At 44.1% G+C, this 17735-nt stretch overlaps 1 protein-coding gene and 3 non-coding genes across 4 annotated transcripts; 3 read left to right on the top strand and 1 right to left on the bottom strand.

The window, feature by feature from the left end:
- Window positions 1-666: 666 nt before the first annotated feature.
- Window positions 667-739, top strand: TRNAF-GAA (transfer RNA phenylalanine (anticodon GAA)). Its single transcript has one exon. It is a non-coding gene; the product is annotated as a tRNA-Phe (tRNA).
- Window positions 740-1276: 537 nt separating this feature from the next.
- TRNAF-GAA (transfer RNA phenylalanine (anticodon GAA)) lies at window positions 1277-1349 on the bottom strand. The gene has a single exon. It is a non-coding gene; the product is annotated as a tRNA-Phe (tRNA).
- Window positions 1350-14619: 13270 nt separating this feature from the next.
- TRNAA-AGC (transfer RNA alanine (anticodon AGC)) lies at window positions 14620-14691 on the top strand. Its single transcript has one exon. It is a non-coding gene; the product is annotated as a tRNA-Ala (tRNA).
- Window positions 14692-16093: 1402 nt separating this feature from the next.
- LOC112674452 (60S ribosomal protein L32-like) lies at window positions 16094-16591 on the top strand. The gene has a single exon (XM_035710658.2). The coding sequence runs from the start codon at window positions 16144-16146 to the stop codon at window positions 16549-16551; it is 408 nt and encodes a 135-aa protein (XP_035566551.1). The 5' UTR covers window positions 16094-16143; the 3' UTR covers window positions 16552-16591.
- Window positions 16592-17735: the final 1144 nt, after the last annotated feature.

The following is a 17735-nucleotide window of genomic DNA, read 5'->3' as shown; positions in this document are numbered from 1 at the left end:
GGCGGGGGCAGGGGGGAGGGGAGCCCCGCCGCGGATTGCAGGCCGTCTTCTACCAGGTGATGCTGACAGGACGGAACGGCTTGGCGCCTCCCCCCCCCCCCCCCCGTCCTCTTCTGTGAGGTTCTGGTGGCGGCTGTGTCCCAATTTACACTTTCTGATTTTTGTGACAGTTGCTTTCCCGTGAGTTGGAACCATTGTGGTGAGTGTCTAGTCTGGCACTGTTCACACTGTGTTCCTTTAGCAAATGTGTACGGTCCTTGGGTTCCATTTCTCAGCATTTTTGGAGATAACGAAAGACGCAAGAACGAAAAGAAGAGAAAAATGAGGGAGCTCGAGAAGTGTTTCCTTTGGTCTCCTTCACCCTCTGAGCGGTGCCTGGGTCTACGCACAGGCTGCGGAGGAGCAGAGGGGCTTCCGGGGTTCACCCCACCACCGCCCTCCTCCTCCTCCTCCCCCTCCCCCCCGCCCCTGCCCCCACCCCACCCCACGCCGGGATTGGACCCACCCGCGCACACGCGGAGGACGGTGGACGCCGAGTTCCTGGGCGGCAAACGTACTGGACAGACGGACAGTCCCACCTGAGGCATCTGGAACCACCCGGAGCGGAGGTGGAAGACGAGCCGAGTGTTGAGGGGGAAAGAGCCAAGAAAAGGCCTTTTCCCAGCGGCCGAGATAGCTCAGTTGGGAGAGCGTTAGACTGAAGATCTAAAGGTCCCTGGTTCGATCCCGGGTTTCGGCAGCCGCCAGCGTTTTGTCCCGTCGCCGGGGTTGTGGCGGGTCCCGTCCGCGCAGGACCTTACAGGACTGATGATGGACTGTGCGCAAATAAAACTTCACATTATACACTCTGAGTTTTGAATTTCATAAACTTAACGTGTCACTAAATGGTAATCTTTATTTTTTCGAATTTTTGAACTAGTATCTGGTGCTCGCTTGGGCCGCACATGCTCGGTGCACCTGGCCCGGCTGTTTCGGGTCGGCACCGGCAGGCGCGGGGACGGGGACGGGGACGGGCTGTGGCTGCCCCCTCCGCTCCTCTCCGCCTCCCACCGGTTGTCTCGCCCTTAGTCGCCCAGACGGTAGCAGATGCACAACCGCGTCAGGGTCCCGCGAGTCTCTGCACCGGGAGGTCCCACCGCTGCCCTGTTCCCACCGCCTGTGCAAGCGACAAAACCCCACCCCTTGACCCGCGCGGGTATCTGTGTGCACCTGGTTGGTGGTACCCACGGAAGTCCTCGGCGACGGTCCTGCGCGGACGGGACAAAACGCTCGCGGCTGCCGAAACCCGGGATCGAACCAGGGACCTTTAGATCTTCAGTCTAACGCTCTCCCAACTGAGCTATCTCGGCCGCTGGGAAAAGGCCTTTTCTTGGCTCTTTCCCGCTCAACACTCGGCTCGTCTTCCACCTCCGCTCCGGGTGGTTCCAGATGCCTCAGGTGGGACTGTCCGTCTGTCCAGTACGTTTGCCGCCCAGGAACTCGGCGTCCACCGTCCTCCGCGTGTGCGCGGGTGGGTCCAATCCCGGCGTGGGGGTGGGGTGGGGGCAGGGGCGGGGGGGAGGGGGAGGAGGAGGAGGAGGGCGGTGGTGGGGTGAACCCCGGAAGCCCCTCTGCTCCTCCGCAGCCTGTGAGTAGACCCAGGCACCGCTCAGAGGGTGAAGGAGACCAAAGGAAATACTTCTCGAGCTCCCTCATTTTTCTCTTCTTTTCGTTCTTCCGTCTTTCGTTATCTCCAAAAATGCTGAGAAATTTTGATAAGGAACACTAACTTTGAAACCCAATTAAGCAAAATATTATCCCCAAAGAGAATTCCATTCTTCCAATTATTAGCAATAAGAATAATTTACTCAACTATTAATATACTCTAATTTTTTTAAGGTGGAAATTTTTTCCTCTCTTGTTATGTAAGTATATCCTTGATTTTGCCATGTGACCTGCAAATTCTAAAATATTTACCTTTGGCCATTTACAGAAAAGGTTTGCCAAAACTCCTGTTCTAGAGGACCTTCTTCATTGAGTCATTGAGTCCTTGAGAAATGTGTTAGTGAGGAGACCAACAGCCTCCTTCCCAAGAAGTGCCTGCAGTGGCTATTCTCTTCTGGCCAAGAGTGACAGTCATAGACACTACAATTAAAATGATTCCTTGAATCCGGTTGTGATGATGCGATACTGGAGGAGCTGTCTCTTGCAACTGGGCATCCTGGATCTTGGGAAATAACTATGGGGTGAAATCAGAGATCGAGATAGGCCTGCAGTAAAACAGACCTGATTCTACTGATCACAAGATCTCTCCCAGTCACCCTCTGACCGATAGACCACGGTGGCATTTTGTGTTCCAATATTTGGTGTCAGTTCAGAGTCGTGTTCAATAATCTCCAAACATTCTATCTCCAGCACACGATTGTCTTAACAAGTGGAGTTTCTTCTGGGAAGGCTAGAAAAAAAATATTTGCCATATACATTTTTAGCTGTGTACTAAATACCTTTCTCAGGTGGGGCCAGTATCCTCTTCATTCAAGGAGATCTAGATTGGATTCCTGATGTATGAGATACCAAGTGAAGAAAGGCCAGCCAGAAGCTATCAGAGTTCTCTGTACAGGCCAAAATAATAGACACAAAAGCTATTGCAGTTCTGGAAGAATTCTAAACATAAATGCCATGAACAAGGTCATGAAAGATGTCCAGGGTGGTGATTCTTACGACTTCTCCATTCAGCTGGCCTATTTGGCCTGTGCCTAAGGCAGCAGCATACTATTGTGAATTTAAGGAAGTGATGATTTCAATTACAATGAAATTATTTCCTTACTGGAACAGATAATCATGGCCACTGGTACTTGACGTGTGGCTCTTGCTGTAGAAAATTATTCATTCTTCACGATGATAGAAACTGACCATTTGGGGCTGAATTCTGCCTCTCCAAAATTATGTGTTGAAGTCCCACTCCTGTGGTTGACAGTTCCACTCAGACTGCGACTGTATTTACAAATAGGGCCCCTCAAGAGATAATTAAGGTAAAATGAAGTCATATGGCTGGGCCATAACCCAGCATGACTTATTATGGGCTGCGTCCTTAGAAAAAGAAGAGATAAGGACACAGAAAACATGGAAACTGAGGAGAGACATGTGAAGACACAAGAAGGTTGCTTCAGGGAGAGAGACCTCAGAAGAAACCAAACTTGCTGACATCTTGATCTGGAACTTTGAGCCTCCAGAACTGTGAGAAAATAAATTTCTGTTGTTTAAGCCATTGAACCTATGGTGTTTTATTATGGTGGCCCTGGCAAACTAATACAGCCATCAAGCATGGTTTGTCGTTGGTTGGCAGGGCCAGCAAGATACTTCTGCTCTCACCATAGGATCATTTAATATTCCCAGCCTTTAATAATCTAGTCATGGAGGGATCCCTGGGTGGCTCAGCAGTTTGGCGCCTGCCTTCTACTCAGGGCGTGATCTTGGAGTCCTGGGATCCAGTCCCACATTGAGCTCCCTGCATGGAGCCTGCTCCTGTCTCTGCCTCTCTCTCTCTGTCTCTCTCATGAATAAATAAATAAAATCTTTTAAAAAAATAATCTAGTCATGGGACATTGATCACTTCTCCATTTTTCAGGGTATGGCATTGGCCCATTATATTGATAATCACAGACTTATTGGACCTGCTTTTGACCCCGTGGTCTAAAAGTAGCAGGTGCTTTAGACTCATTGGTACAATACATGTGAGCCACAGAGGGAGAAATGAGCCCTACAGAAGTTCAGGAGCCCGTCATCTCAGTAAAATTTCTATGGAGTATGTTGAGATAGCCGTTCAGAGGTGATGAGCAAGTTGCTGCCTCTGGCTTCTACCACTAGAAAAGAAATAAAATGTCCAGTGGGTCTCTTTAAATTTTGGAGGCAGAACAGAGTCATTTGGACCTAATATTCTGACTGACTTACCAAGTAGCTTGGAAAGCTACCACGTTTTTTTTTAAATTGAGATATAATTGACATATATCATTATATTACTTTCAGGTATACAACATAACGATTCAATATTTGTATGTATTGCAAAATGATCACCACAGTAGGTCTAGTTAACATGTGTCATCATGCAGTTACAAAATTTTTTTTCCTTGTGATAAGAACTTTCAGGATGTAATCTCTTAGCAATTTTCAAATATGTAACACGGTGTTATTAACTGTAGTCACCATACTGTACCTTACATCTCCATGACTTCTTTATTTTATGAATGGAAATCACTCCTTTTACCCATTTTGCCTCCCACCCCTGCCTTTGGCAACTACCAATCTCTTCTATCTAGGAAAGCTACTTATTTTGTGTGAAGCCCAGGAAAAAGAAAGTTGTGCAAAAGGTCCAGGCTGTATGAAGCCTACATTGACTCCTCTCCTCTATGACACACCAAAGTACTCCAAGTGTCTTGCAAGAGATGGCATTTGGAATTTTAGCACTCTTCTACAAGTGAATCACATGACAAACCTTTGGGATTTAGTGGCAAAACTACAGCATCCTTTGCAAATTATTATCCTCTTTAAAAAATATATATAGTTTCTGGCTTGCTCTTGGGTTCAGGAGAGCTTGAATGCTTGAGCACGAATGACTAATTTACCACGAGAATAGGGCTTACAGTCATGACAGAGGTCTTCTCTAATCCATGCTGCTGTGAAACTGGGCATGCACAACATCAGTTCATCATCAAGTAGAACTAGAATATCTGAGCAGGTCTACATGCAGGAATAATTTACATGAGAAAACAGCTTCTATTGCCTTGGTCCTTACACTTAGTACATTTCTTCTGCTCTTTCAGGCTACATCTACAGCCTCATAGGGCATTTCTTTTTTTCTTCTTCAAATTTTTATTTAAATTCTAGTTTACCTATAGTGCAATATTGGTTTCAGGAGTAGAATTCAGTGATCCATCACTTACATATTACACCCAGTGCTCATATTACATCCAGCCCTCCTTAATATTTATCCCCCATCTAGCCCATCCCCCACCCACCTCCCTCCATCAACACTGAGTTTGTTCTCCATCATTAAGAGTCTCATAGTTTGCCTTTCTCTCTTTTTTCCCTTCCTATATGTTCATCTGTTTTGTTTCTTAAATTCCATATATGACTGAAATCATATGGTATTTGTCTTTCTCTGACTGACTTATTTCACTTAGCATGATACACTTGTAGCTCCATCTATATCATTGCAAGTGGCAAAATTTCATTCTTTTTGATGGCTGAGGAATAGTCCATTGTCTCTAAATACCACATCTTCTTTATCCATTCATAGACATTTGTGCTCTTTCCACAGTTTGGATATTGCTGATATGCTGCAATAAATATCAGGGTGCACATACCCTTTTAAATCAGTATTTTTGTATCTTTTGGGTAAATACCCAGTAGTACAATTGCTGAGTGGTAGGGTAGTTCTATTTTTAACTTTTTGAGGAAACTCCGTACTGTTTTCCAGAGTGGCTGCATCAGTTTGCATTCCCACCCACAGTGTAAGAGGATTCTCATAGGGCATTTCCTATAACCAAAAAAGAAAAAAAAGGCCAGGCTTGGTTTATAGGTGGTTCTGCATCATATGCTGGCATCACACAAAAATGATCAGCTTCCAAAGTACCTGAAGGCCAGTGGTAAAGGCAAATCTTCCCTGTGGGCATTGCTTCAAGCAAGGCACCTGACTATTTTGCTTGCAAGGACAGATTTAAGGTAGAGGTCTACACTAACTAATGAGAAATAGCTAACAGTTTGGCTGGATAATTAGAGGTTTGAAAGGAAAATTATTGGTAAAGTGGTAACAAAGAAGTCTGAGAAGGAGGTGGATGGATAGATTTCTTCATGTGCAGAGTCTAAGGATATTTGTTTCCCATGTGAATGCTCCCCAAAGAGTAACCTCCTCAGAGGGGAATCTTAATAGGTAGGTAGACAAGATAATCCATTTTATTGACGTCTGTAAGCTTCTCTTTAGTCATCACTGCTCTTCTCCAATGAGCTTATGAACAAAGTGGCCTTGGTGACAGTGATGGAGGTCATGTATGGGCTCAGCAGTGTGGTTTTATACAGCAAAATAGATCTGGTTCAAGCCTCTTCTAAATGACCAAATTACGAATCTTTCCTACATCTAGTAAGGATGGGAGACCTATTTTGGTTACACCAGAATGTGAATTCACTAACCCCTGACTTTCATCTCCACTTTTCTCAACCTTGGAAGCACTGAGTTGATGGAAAGAGTGATTAGGTTTTTTCTGTGGAGTACCCTAGTTTATGTGCTTAGGAAGACTCATGATCCATTGTTCACTCCTTCTGGTGTCTGTACAGGATGATTTGCAGTTGGAAGTAGATGGGTGGAGAAGATGGGGGAGGGAGAGTCACTGGGCAGGTTTGCTTCTCCTTGGTCTGCAGCTATGGCACTGACTCAGGCACCTTTGAAAAAATAATGCCCTTTCAGCAATAACTAGAATCTCTTATTTGTTCTTTCTCTTCTTGTTCTTTTTCTTTCATGCACCTCTGTATATTGCCAATGGAATAGAGTTCTCAAGCTTGATATAAATCTGCCATGTCTGTGGTCTCTGGTTCAGCATATCCTGCATGAGTCAGATCTTTCTTTTTTGTTTCCTTCAATCAATCACATGTTCCTTGGGAAGACAGGCATCATCAGTAATGATGAGGCTCATGGAGTTGAAATGGATCAGGAGCAAAGGCAACCCATGAAGGGTATGAATCTAACTTTGATATGAACAGGAAAAACTGTATCAATTTAAATACAAAGAAAGGAAAGTGAGAAAAGTTTGTCTGAGCATGGTTTAAGAGATTGAAGGGGAAGGGCAGGAATGGTGGTGCTAGATATTGAACCCAGCACTGCATTTCATGCTCTCTACCACTGTACCCCACTCTCTTATAGTCCAAGAAATTGAGAAAAATACCTTTCCCTGTTGACTCCTATTATTTGCTACTGGTCTCCATGAAGTGAGTGTAGACATAGCAATAAAGACTTAAGAATTCATAGAATCTTTGACTAGCTTTGACCCCCAAGTGCATGACCAGAAGACCTGACTAATCTAACAGTGCATGGGTCTAGTGGGGGCTGTACAGCTGCTCAGTGAAGAGAATACACAGTGAGAGCAAGAGGCTGGTACAGAGAGCCAAACTTTTACCTCTCCCCGTCTTAGGTTTCCAGCTGGGACTCTTTAATGAAGAGGTAGATTAACAAGAGAAAACCAGAGTTTAGTAACAAGTGCAGTGCATATCACATGAGATTAACCTAAATGCACAGAAACCAAAAGCAACAGCTAAGAACTTCTCAGCATCTGCTGCAAAGAACAGTAGATTTGTAGAGAAATGCCAGGACAGAGGGAAGCAGTTTAGGGCCTAAGGGTAGCAAACTGGGAAGGTAAATACAAGGGAGAAAAGTAATAGAGGAAGGTTTGTTTGCAGATTTGTCTGGTGCCTCCCTGGGCTGGTAACCATCCCCTGTAAAATGGGAATTTATGTCCTGACCCTAGGCAGAAAGGCAAAAGTAAAGAGAAAGCCTTTCTTGTGTTCGCTACTTCTTAACTGCCTTCTGTTCAAAGTAATTTTTAGGTCAAACTGTCATATTTTGGGTGCTACATATTGACTTCCTTCCCTTCACTCATCAGGGTAGTGGGACCATGTTATGCTATGTCATATTTTAGGGTTAATTTGTCAACTAGCCTCAAAGCATATGAAGACCTGAGAAGTTACAAGTATATCTTTTTGTATCTTTTTATGTTTAAATGCTTTCTACTAAGTCTGTTTTTAAAATTTACAGTTTGACATTAGTAGCTAAATTAGAATTTTAAAATTATGTCATTTATTTTTAAACCTAATTTATTGAAGACTAAACTAGATTCATTTTGACTTTTATTTGTTCCAAAAAAGTGATAGTATCTCAGTATGGTGAGGATAGACATGATTGAAGAAAAATGAAGACCAAAATTGGTCCTACGGATTTTTAGGTGGAAATGTGAGCTTTCATAGATTAACTTTGGTTTTGCAGTTTTCACTGATGGTGAAGTGCTAATGCATGCTGGGATATTTGCATAAATACATTGGCTAATCAAGCCACAAGCCATTAAAACTTAAGATACATTAACGCCAAAATATGAAATACATTCAAAACAAAAGGAGTTCTTCGAAAATACCCCAAATAGCCAGAGGAATATTTAAAAAGAAAACCAAAGTTGGGGGCATCACATTGCCTGACTTCAGGCTGTATTACAAAGCTATGATCATCAAGACAGTATGGTACTGCCACAAAAACAGATACATAGATCAATGGAACAGAGTAGAGAACCCAGAAATGGGGCCTCAACTCTATGGTCAACTAATATTCGACAAAGCAAGAAAGAATATCTGATGGAATGAAGACAGTCTCTTCAACAAATGGTGTTGGGAAAATTGGACAGCCACATGCAGAAGAATAAAACTGGGCCATTTTCTTACACCATACACAAAGATAAACTCAAAATGGATGAAAGGTCTAAATGTAAGACAGTAATCCATCAAAATCCTAGAGGGGAACACAGGCAGCAACTTTTTTGACCTTGGCCTTAGCAATTTTTTGCAAGACACATCTATGAAGGCAAGGTGAACAAAAGCAAAAATGAATTTTTGGGACTTCCTCAAGATAAAAAGTTTCTGTATAGCAAAGGAAACAGTCAACAAAAGTAAAAGACAACCTACAGAATAGGAGAAGATATTTGCAAATGACATCTCAGATAAAGGGCTAGTATCCAAGATCTATAAAGAATTTGTCAAACGCAACACCCAAGAAACAAACAATCCCATCAGGAAGTAGGCAGAAGACATGAACAGACATTTCGCCAAAGAAGACCTACATATGGCCCATTAGGACATGAAAAAAATGCTCCACATCACTTGTTATCAGAGAAATATAAATCAAAACCACAATGAGATACCACCTTACACCAGTGAGAGTGGCTAAAATTAACAAGACAGGAAACAACAAATGTGGGAGAGGATGTGGAGAAAGGGGAACCCTCTTACACTGTTGGTGGGTATGCAAGCTGTTGCAGGCACTCTGGAAAACAGCGTGGGGGGTCCTCAAGAAGTTAAAAATAGAGCTATCCCATGACCCAGCAATTGCACTACTGGGTATTTTCCCCAAAAGATACAGATGTAGTGAAATGATGGGACACTGAACCCCAATGTTTATAGCAGCAATGTCCACAATAGCCAAACTGTGGAAGGAGCCACGATGTCCTTCGACAGATGAATGGATAAAAAAGATGTGGTATGTATATATATACATACAATGGAATATCAGTCATCAGAAAGGAAAAATACCCATTTACATGAATGTGGATGGAAGTGGAGGGTGTGATGCTGAGTGAAGCAAGTCAATCGGAGAAAGACAATTTTCATATGGTTTCACTCATACAGGGAATATAAGAAATAGTGAAAGGGACTAGAAGGGAAAAGAGGGGAACTGAGTGGGCAAAATTAGAGAGGGAGACAAACCATGAGAGACTCTTAACTCTGGGAAGCAAACAGAGGGTTGCTGGAGGGGAGGGGATGGAGGATGGGGTCACTGGGTGATGGGCAAATTAAGGAGGGCATGTGATGTGATGAGCACTGGATGTTATACTATATGTCGGCAAATTGACTTTAAATTTTAAAAATGAAAAAAAGGAGTTCTTTGGAAAGAAGATTAAATTAAGGAGCAGATATTAAATATTTTACATAATAACATTAGTTATCCAGGCTTTTACAAAATGGTACTTTATTAAAAACTGTGATTGCCAAGACATTAGCAAAAGGTTGTATCCAAGATGTGGACCTAGAAATGGTGAATGAATATATGGCAAAATAAAATAAAATAATAAAATAAAATAAAATAAAATAAAATAGATTCCATATCAAGGAATACCAAGAAAGAAGTTGTTATGAGATTGGGTTTTCATATCTGAATTTTTATGATCTTAGCTTTCATCTGCTTTCAGTTTTTAGTATGCTAATCTCAGTGGTGAACTTAGCCTTCATTTAAGAATGAACTCTACCAGCGATGGCATGTCATCTGCAAGATTGTTTGGTGGTAAGGAAAATCTGAAGGCTCAGTTAATTGTTAAAATGACCAGTGATGTTTAATAATTTTCCTCATGTCACCAGAGAAATCAAGATGGCCTAAGGTCAAATAGTTTCTCATAACAACATCACATCACATTGGCCATGCACACACAATATAGAGATTCTTCTTTTATGGGCCTTCTCATAGTGTCTTTTGACTGACCCTCACCCTAAATGCACATCTCATAGTGTCTTTTGACTGACCCTCACCCTAAATGCACACACACATACAAAATCTCAAGGTAAAAATGAATTAAAAATTAAAAATGAATGTTGCTGAGTAACATATCGGAATTTCTTGCCCCTCAACTTTTCTAGAGTTTTCCATCAAACTTTAGATTTTTAGGGGGCCTGGATGGCTCATTCAGTTGGGTTTGGCTCAGGCCATGGTCTAGGGTCGTATGATTGAGCCGCAGTCCAGGCTCTGTGCTCAGCACGGAGTCTGCTTGAGAGAGTGTCTCTCCCTCTTCCTCTGTTCCTCCCCCACCCTCATGCATGCACTTGCGCACTCTCTCTCTCTCTCAAATAAATAAATAAATAAATAAATAAAATCTTTTAGAAATACTTTAGATTTTTAGTTTTAAATTTTTAAATGAAGTCACAACCAGAATGGATGAGTTAGCACAGTTGATGGAGGTATGCTAGTCCCATTTGGATTGCCAAGTTTTGATACCAAGCTCTCTACCAGAAAGGGGACTATATTACAAAATTGAGGAGGATGTTGATTTTGATGGCACTTCCAAGATTATATGTGTGTATATTCAAGAATCTGAGGTGGAGAAGCCTGAGCCAGAGAATTACTCCTGCCATGAAGGTGGAGAAAATGACATGAGAAATGACAGGAACAGGGGAGAGAGCCAAGGGATGGAATATTAGAAAGATGTGAGGCTCTGAGGAACAACGCTCCAGGAAGAAGTTGTGAGTGGCAACTGACCAATTGACGTCTCCGTTAGAAGAAAAAAGTCTTTCATACAAGTCATTTATACTGTAGATTTCAAGAACCTGATCTTACTAAAGTTTAAGAGTCATCACTGTAAGGAAATTATCTTCTTGGGACTTTGCAATAGATACAAATTTATAAGTCACTTTGAATTTTCTTTAGGATTTCCTTTAATCACTCATAACACATGGAAAAACCCACCCCGTTTACAGATCATTACAGATCGTAGTGTGGCACAAAAACATTTCTCTCTTATAAATAACTACATATTTATAACATGCACAGAATTAAATTAAGGAGTGAAGATACTTGGAGGAAAAATAAGAATGTAGTCTTAGAACATGTTTGGCTGAATCACCATGTGTGAGGGATGGAGACCTAGTGGGCCTCAGGTCTCAGGAGGAGTAGAAGGGGTGTCTTCCATGGATGAGATGCTGTGTGAAACCTAGAGGCACAGAATTACTTGCGAGGAAGGAATGTTTACTTTGGGTGGAGCACGCCCCCTGGAGTTGGTGTAAATTAATTTACAGAACACTTGGTGATTTTGCATGACTTGCCAAGGGCACCCACAGTTATGGGGCAGAAGAGATGCCAGGTTCCTAAACTCTTAAAGTAAAACCTTCACAGTGCCTCTTGATTTATGTAGTTTGGTTTCTTGAAAATGGCACATTATTTGCAACAAATGCCGAATTAACACAGACCAAACCAATCACCTCTTTTGTGATCAAGAATAGCTGTTGTCTTTCACTCAGATCTCTTGCTTTGCACTCAGGTCTCCCTGTACAAGATTTTCTCCTGGTTTAGTTCAGGCATAAAAACTATCTTACTTTATAAACTCAGTTGAATGATCAAATTCATATAGATTCATCAAAGTTATTGTTATGGGGACTGTGGATTTAAAACTTCTTGCAGGGGGAGGTAGAATTGCCCTGAGTCCGGGGAGAAGGTGTGTCTGTGTTCTTTGATGCCTCCCTCAGTGCCCAGAACCCCTGCTGCACATCTCTTGCAGCCCTTCCAAGAGGTGGTGCTCTGGACTAAACCAGAGTCCGAGTTCCGGACCAGTGGGAGGGGTAAGTTTTCCCACACTCTGGCCACTTTTTCAATATTGGAATCCCAACAGGGCAGGGCAGTGCTGCGGGCCTTCGTAGTAAAGAAGCATCTTCTGCCTTCTCAGCTCACATCTGGCATCTTTGAACATCTCTCATCTTTCCGGAGATGACAAGGAAACAGAGGGCACCTGCTCCTTCATCTGGGATGGGCTCTCCTCAACCTGTCACCTGACCTGTCATCAGGGCCAGCTGCAGGGGTCGGTGACCAGGGCCCATCCAATTATGTGGCCAACTGGTGCTGACTCTCATTACTGGGCAAGCCTGTGTTCTTCGTTCCAGAGGAGAAACTGTCCTCCCTGAAAGTACTAAAGTAGGTTGATTTTTTTCAGATTTTCTAGGCCTTTATTTTTAAACTTTTCCTCTTATCCAGAAAAAACACTCTTGACTTGGTTCCTGATGCTAGTTTGGGGAGCATGAAAGATGAGGTGGGTATGGTTTAACTGCCTTAGGAGATGCCCTTTCAGGTCAGAGAGTTTCCTGCTCTCGGAAATCTGCTTTTCCTCACAACTTGGTTTTTGTGCAGTGTTAAAACTTTAGAGAACGCAGCAATGCTTGCTCAGGATGGATAGAAAATAAAAGGGTGGACTTTGAGTAAAGTAGCATTAATTATCACCTTGTATTCCATCATGTCTGAGACTTTCACAAAGAAAGCATCATCCTCCTAACACCATGGAGAATTGCAGATAGAAACCTGGAGTTTTTTCACTCAAAGATCAAAATATCACTACTTAAAAAATATATATATCACCACTTAACAAGGAACAGGAGGAATCCAAGAAGTGGAGAAGCCAGGGATTGAACCTAGGGCCTCATACATGCTCAGCATGCATTCTACCACTGAGCTATACCCCTCTATGCTTTAACAGGTTTGATTTGTTTTACCTTCAGAATCATTTTACTTGTGGCCACCTACCTACCTTGGAGTCCTGAGGACCTGAAACTGCTAACAAAAAGACTCTTTATATACACAACTCCCTTGTTTCTGAACTTCCTGGATTGCATTCTCCTTCCCTGCTGCGTGAAGGCATCCTTCCCAGGATTTATTTATGCTGCTCCACCCAGCCACACAGAACTTTCAGAGAAGCAGCAGGGAAGAGCCCTGTCCTAGTTCTGTCCTAGCTCTGTCTGCTGAAAGAGCATAGACTCAGTGACTCCCTGGTGACAGTGAGGAGAGCTAGTCTCTTAACTTAATTTCTTAATGCAGATCCACACTAGCAGGAACCAATGTTGCCTACTGGAAGAATCTGCTGTCACCCGAGGGCTGGGGCAGGGACATCACAACAGTCTGGACCATATCTCCCAGCCAGGATGTAAGAAAGTGCTCAGAAGATGATGATAGACTTCCAAGGACACAGGAGCTACTAAACAAACCTTGGAAGCTTGCTTGGGCATTAAAATGAGCGAAGGACAGTGGTGCCTGGATGGCTCTGTTGGTTGAGCATCCGACCCTTGATCAGGGTAGTGAGCTCGAGCCCTGCTTGGGGCTGGGTGCGGAGTCCACTTGAACAAAAGTTAAAAAAAGGAATATAGCCTGATGGCCAAAATAAGAATACCTGAGTCCATACTGACGAGAAAGGATGAGGGAGAAGAGGAAGTTTTCTTTACAATGGTATGCTGGTTTGAACAACTTCATTATGTCTGGGGGTGGGGTGGGGGACTGATTTTTAGTGTGTTGTGCTTATAAAGAAGGAATTTGTTTCTTTCACTTCCTTCAACTCCCCTCGGAAACATGACCTCTAAAACAGGTGCTATGTCCATGGGAGGTGTTTCCTGGTGCACTTTCCTGTCTCCTGTCCTTGGGGCTCTCACTCTGTCTGCAGGGTCCCCATTCTGTGCAGGGCTCTCAGAACCAGGAAGCACCACCCTGCAATAGGGACCCCACATCTCTAGGCAAAGGTGTTGGGTGCAGAGATTTAGGAAAGTAGTGACTGACACAGTCTTTGCTCTTCATTTCACACTAATATTGTGAAGCAGTTACAGCTCAGTCTTGTCTCCCCACCTAGACCTCAATTTCCCGAGCGCCTCTAACAACGCAGGTTTTTCTTTTCTTCCCTCCCTTTCTTTCTTCCTTCCTTCCTTCCCTCCCTTCTTCCTCCCTTCCTTCCTTTTTTCTAATAGTACTTGATGCCATGCAAGGCTGGGTCTTGCAAGCCCCACACCACCTTTGACATACTTCTGAGAGAGCTGCAGATAGAGGGGAAGAAAATAGAGGAACCAAGAGACTACTGCGTCCTGAGACTCTCCTTGGTGGCGGGTAGGAATAGCCACTCAGGGAGTGGGCCACAACCAGTCAGTCCTCCAAGTGTTTGACACAGTGTTGAGAGCTTCTGCAGTTGGGAATGCAAGGTCTCTTCTCTGGAGGGTTTTCCAAACAGCAAATTTGCACGGAGCCCACCTCGACTGTTCAACTTGAATTCCCGCAGTGTCCTAGTGGTCACCAGTGTGGTGGATCTTGCAACTCACTCGTGGGAAGGGGGTGTAGCTCAGTGGTAGAGCGCATGCTTAGCATGCATGAGGCCCTGGGTTCGATCCCCAGCACCTCCATGGGGCCTTCTGGCGGTGTCACTTTTACACCGACCTACCTCTGCACTACACGGTAGTGCAATGAATGAAAAACAACACTGGTACGTCAAGTATTATCACTGCGGAGTTGGAGGAGCCAAGGTCTTTGGAATTGCAAAGGATTATCATTAAATTATCCACTGTGAAAGGGAAAGAAAAAGCAATAGCAAAAATAAAAGCAAAAAATAAGAGGCTCTCGGGTAGATTTAGGTTTAGATTTCTTTTTCTTGTGTTATTTCCTCTTGAGTCAATAGAGAAAAAACCTTCACCTCCTTTTTCTAGTAGATACTCTTTGTATCCTCCCCCCACATACCTGGCACGAATATGCCACAGAGGAAAGACAACATTGTTTTTTCTGGAGGTCCCCTTATGGGGTGGTTGCGCAGAACCCCCAGGGAACCGAGGTAAAACCAACCCCTAAAGAGGCCCATGGAAGTGCTGAGGATCGAACCTAGGGCCTCATGTATGTTAAGCACATGCTCTACCGCTGAGCTACACCCCCTTCCGGCGAGTGAGCTGTGGGATCCACCTCACTGGTGACCACTAGGACCTGCGGGGCCTCCGGGATTCAAGTTGAAGGGTCCAGGTGGGCTCCGTGTGAATCTGCTGTTCGGGAAAACCCTCCAGAGAAAAGAGTTGCATTACTACGCAGTGGGGTTACAAAGGTATGTGTGGACTTCAAGGAGATTTCCTGGGAGTGGCTTTTAATAATCTCGTATACTGTGATTCAAGTCCATGAGAACGATCCTAAGCTGATACAGAGCGCGCTGGTGAGACTCACCTCTTAGGCAAGACTCAGTCCGCGGGATAAGGCACCGGCCGGGCAGCCGGGAATGCGGGCCGGGGTGGAGGGGAGAGTTGGACTGGAGATGAGTCCTGGAAGAGCGGGGGCCCCTCCCTGGCCTTCCCGGGTGTGCAACTGCACTGCTCCAAACCCTGCCTCCGTAGTCACTCGCAGTCTCCCCTGGTGTGTCTGTTCAAATTTCCCTCCTCCTACAAGGACACCAATACTTTTGGATGAGGACCCACCCCCATGGCCTCATCTGGACTTGATGTAGTGACATTCTGAGGTTCCAGGAAGCCCATGAATGTGGGAACGGCAGGCACTATTCGGCCAGGCACAGCTACCCTTATTAATGTGAGATGTGTTAATTATCGCTATCTCTAAGTCGCAGGACTCGAGTAACAGGATACAGAAGGGGACTGTCCCTTACAACAAAAAGATATATCATCCAAACATGGTTTCATGGGATTTTGTATTTTCTTTATATGGAAGTTAAATATGATTGAAAGAGGTGCGTGAGGTGCCACTTAAGCCGCAAAATTATTTAAGAAACAGGGCCGACTTTCATCAATACATACCTGATATTAAAACAGAACAAGCTCTTCCTCGGCGCCACCTGCGGAGGTGGCAGCCATCGGTTGCTGGGCATCATGACTGCCCTCAGACCTCTGGTGAAGCCCAAGATCGTTAAAAAGAGGACCAAGAAGTTCATCCGGCACCAGTCAGACCGATATGCCAAAATTAAGCGCAACTGGCGGAAACCCAGAGGTATTGACAATAGGGTATGCAGAAGATTCAAGGGCCAAATCTTGATGCCCAACATTGGTTACGGGAGCAACAAGAAAACAAAGCACATGCTGCCCAGTGGCTTCCGGAAGTTCCTAGTCCACAATGTCAAGGAGCTTGAAGTGCTGCTGATGTGCAACAAATCTTATTGTGCAGAGATTGCTCACAATGTATCCTCCAAGAACTGCAAAGCCATTGTGGAAAGAGCAGCCCAGCTGGCCATCAGAGTCACCAATCCCAATGCCAGGCTGCGCAGCGAAGAAAATGAATAGACAGCTTATGTGCGTGTCATATTTGTGTTAATAAAACCATAAAACTACAAAAAATAAATAAATAAAACAGAACAAAACAAAGCATGAACAAAAACATTTTTTAGCATAGGCATTGCAGGGAGACAGAGATTGAAAGCACTGGAAAGCTCAGGGGCATCGTTGTGGAAACCCAAGTTCAGCAGCTGGTCACAGGAAAGGCCAGTACTCAAGGAAAGAGTTTTGATTGGAAAGAAATATGAGCTTTATTCAGGAGGCGGGGCTCCTGGGGAGAAAGAATGAGTCTTGTCCAACAGCCAACTCCAAGGTTCCTGCCCGGTCAAGGATTTTTAAAGGGATTTAGTTAATCAGTTAAGGGAGTGCAGTGATCTAGGACACTTCTTGATTACCTATGGTTTCCATGGTGCCAGCTATAGCTGTTATTGGGGCGCTGGAGGTTGTGTGAGAGGGTTTGGTCCCTTGGTGCCTGGGGCAGTGCAGGAATGCCAGGTGACGGTAGGACTGCTCCCTTCTTTCTAGGAAAGAATGCATGACCTATACATATACAAAGAAAGGTGTAAGTTCATCCATCCCATGGGCTAAGCATACTTGCTAAAACTTAAAAACCACTCGATTGGCAGGAGGGTCTAAGGCAGCTTCATGAAGAACAGGAGTTAAGTTAACTTTGAATAAATAATACTTGAACACAGAGATATAGACAAGATGGTCTAGGGAGACTGGGTTGAAACCAGTTCATACCACAAGAGAAAGAAACTGTACGGAGGAAAGGAAAGTTCCATCTTGGGACTCCAGTGGAAGTGGCGCAAAAATTATATAAAAAGAGGCTTTAGACCAATGAGAGGGTCGAGAGTGGACTGGCCAGACAGGTAAGATTCTAGGAGCAGGAATGGTGTCATGCAAATACCCACCATTTGCTTCTGGAGGAACTGGAGGGTATTATGCTGAGTGAAATAAGTCAATCGGAGAAGGACAAACATTATACGTTCTCATTCATTTGGGGAATATAAATAATAGTAAAAGGGAATAGAAGGGAAGGGAGAAGAAATGGGTAGGAAATATCAGAAAGGTAGACAGAACATGAAGACTCCTAACTCTGGGAAACAAACTAGGGGAGGAGGGCAGGGGGTGGGGGTGAGTGGGTGACAGGCACTGAGGGAGGCACTTGACGGGATGAGCACTGGGTGTTA

The sequence above is a fragment of the Canis lupus genome, chromosome 35, assembly GCF_003254725.2.
Source record: "Canis lupus dingo isolate Sandy chromosome 35, ASM325472v2, whole genome shotgun sequence".
NCBI lineage: Eukaryota > Metazoa > Chordata > Mammalia > Carnivora > Canidae > Canis > Canis lupus.
The sequence above is the reverse complement of the archived record's forward strand: the minus strand, read 5'-3'. Positions and strand labels throughout refer to the sequence as shown.

Excerpts from the sequence above, each read along its gene's own strand:
- LOC112674452 (XM_035710658.2), top strand. The coding sequence starts at position 16,144 with ATGACTGCCCTCAGACCTCTGGTGAAGCCCAAGATCGTTAAAAAGAGG.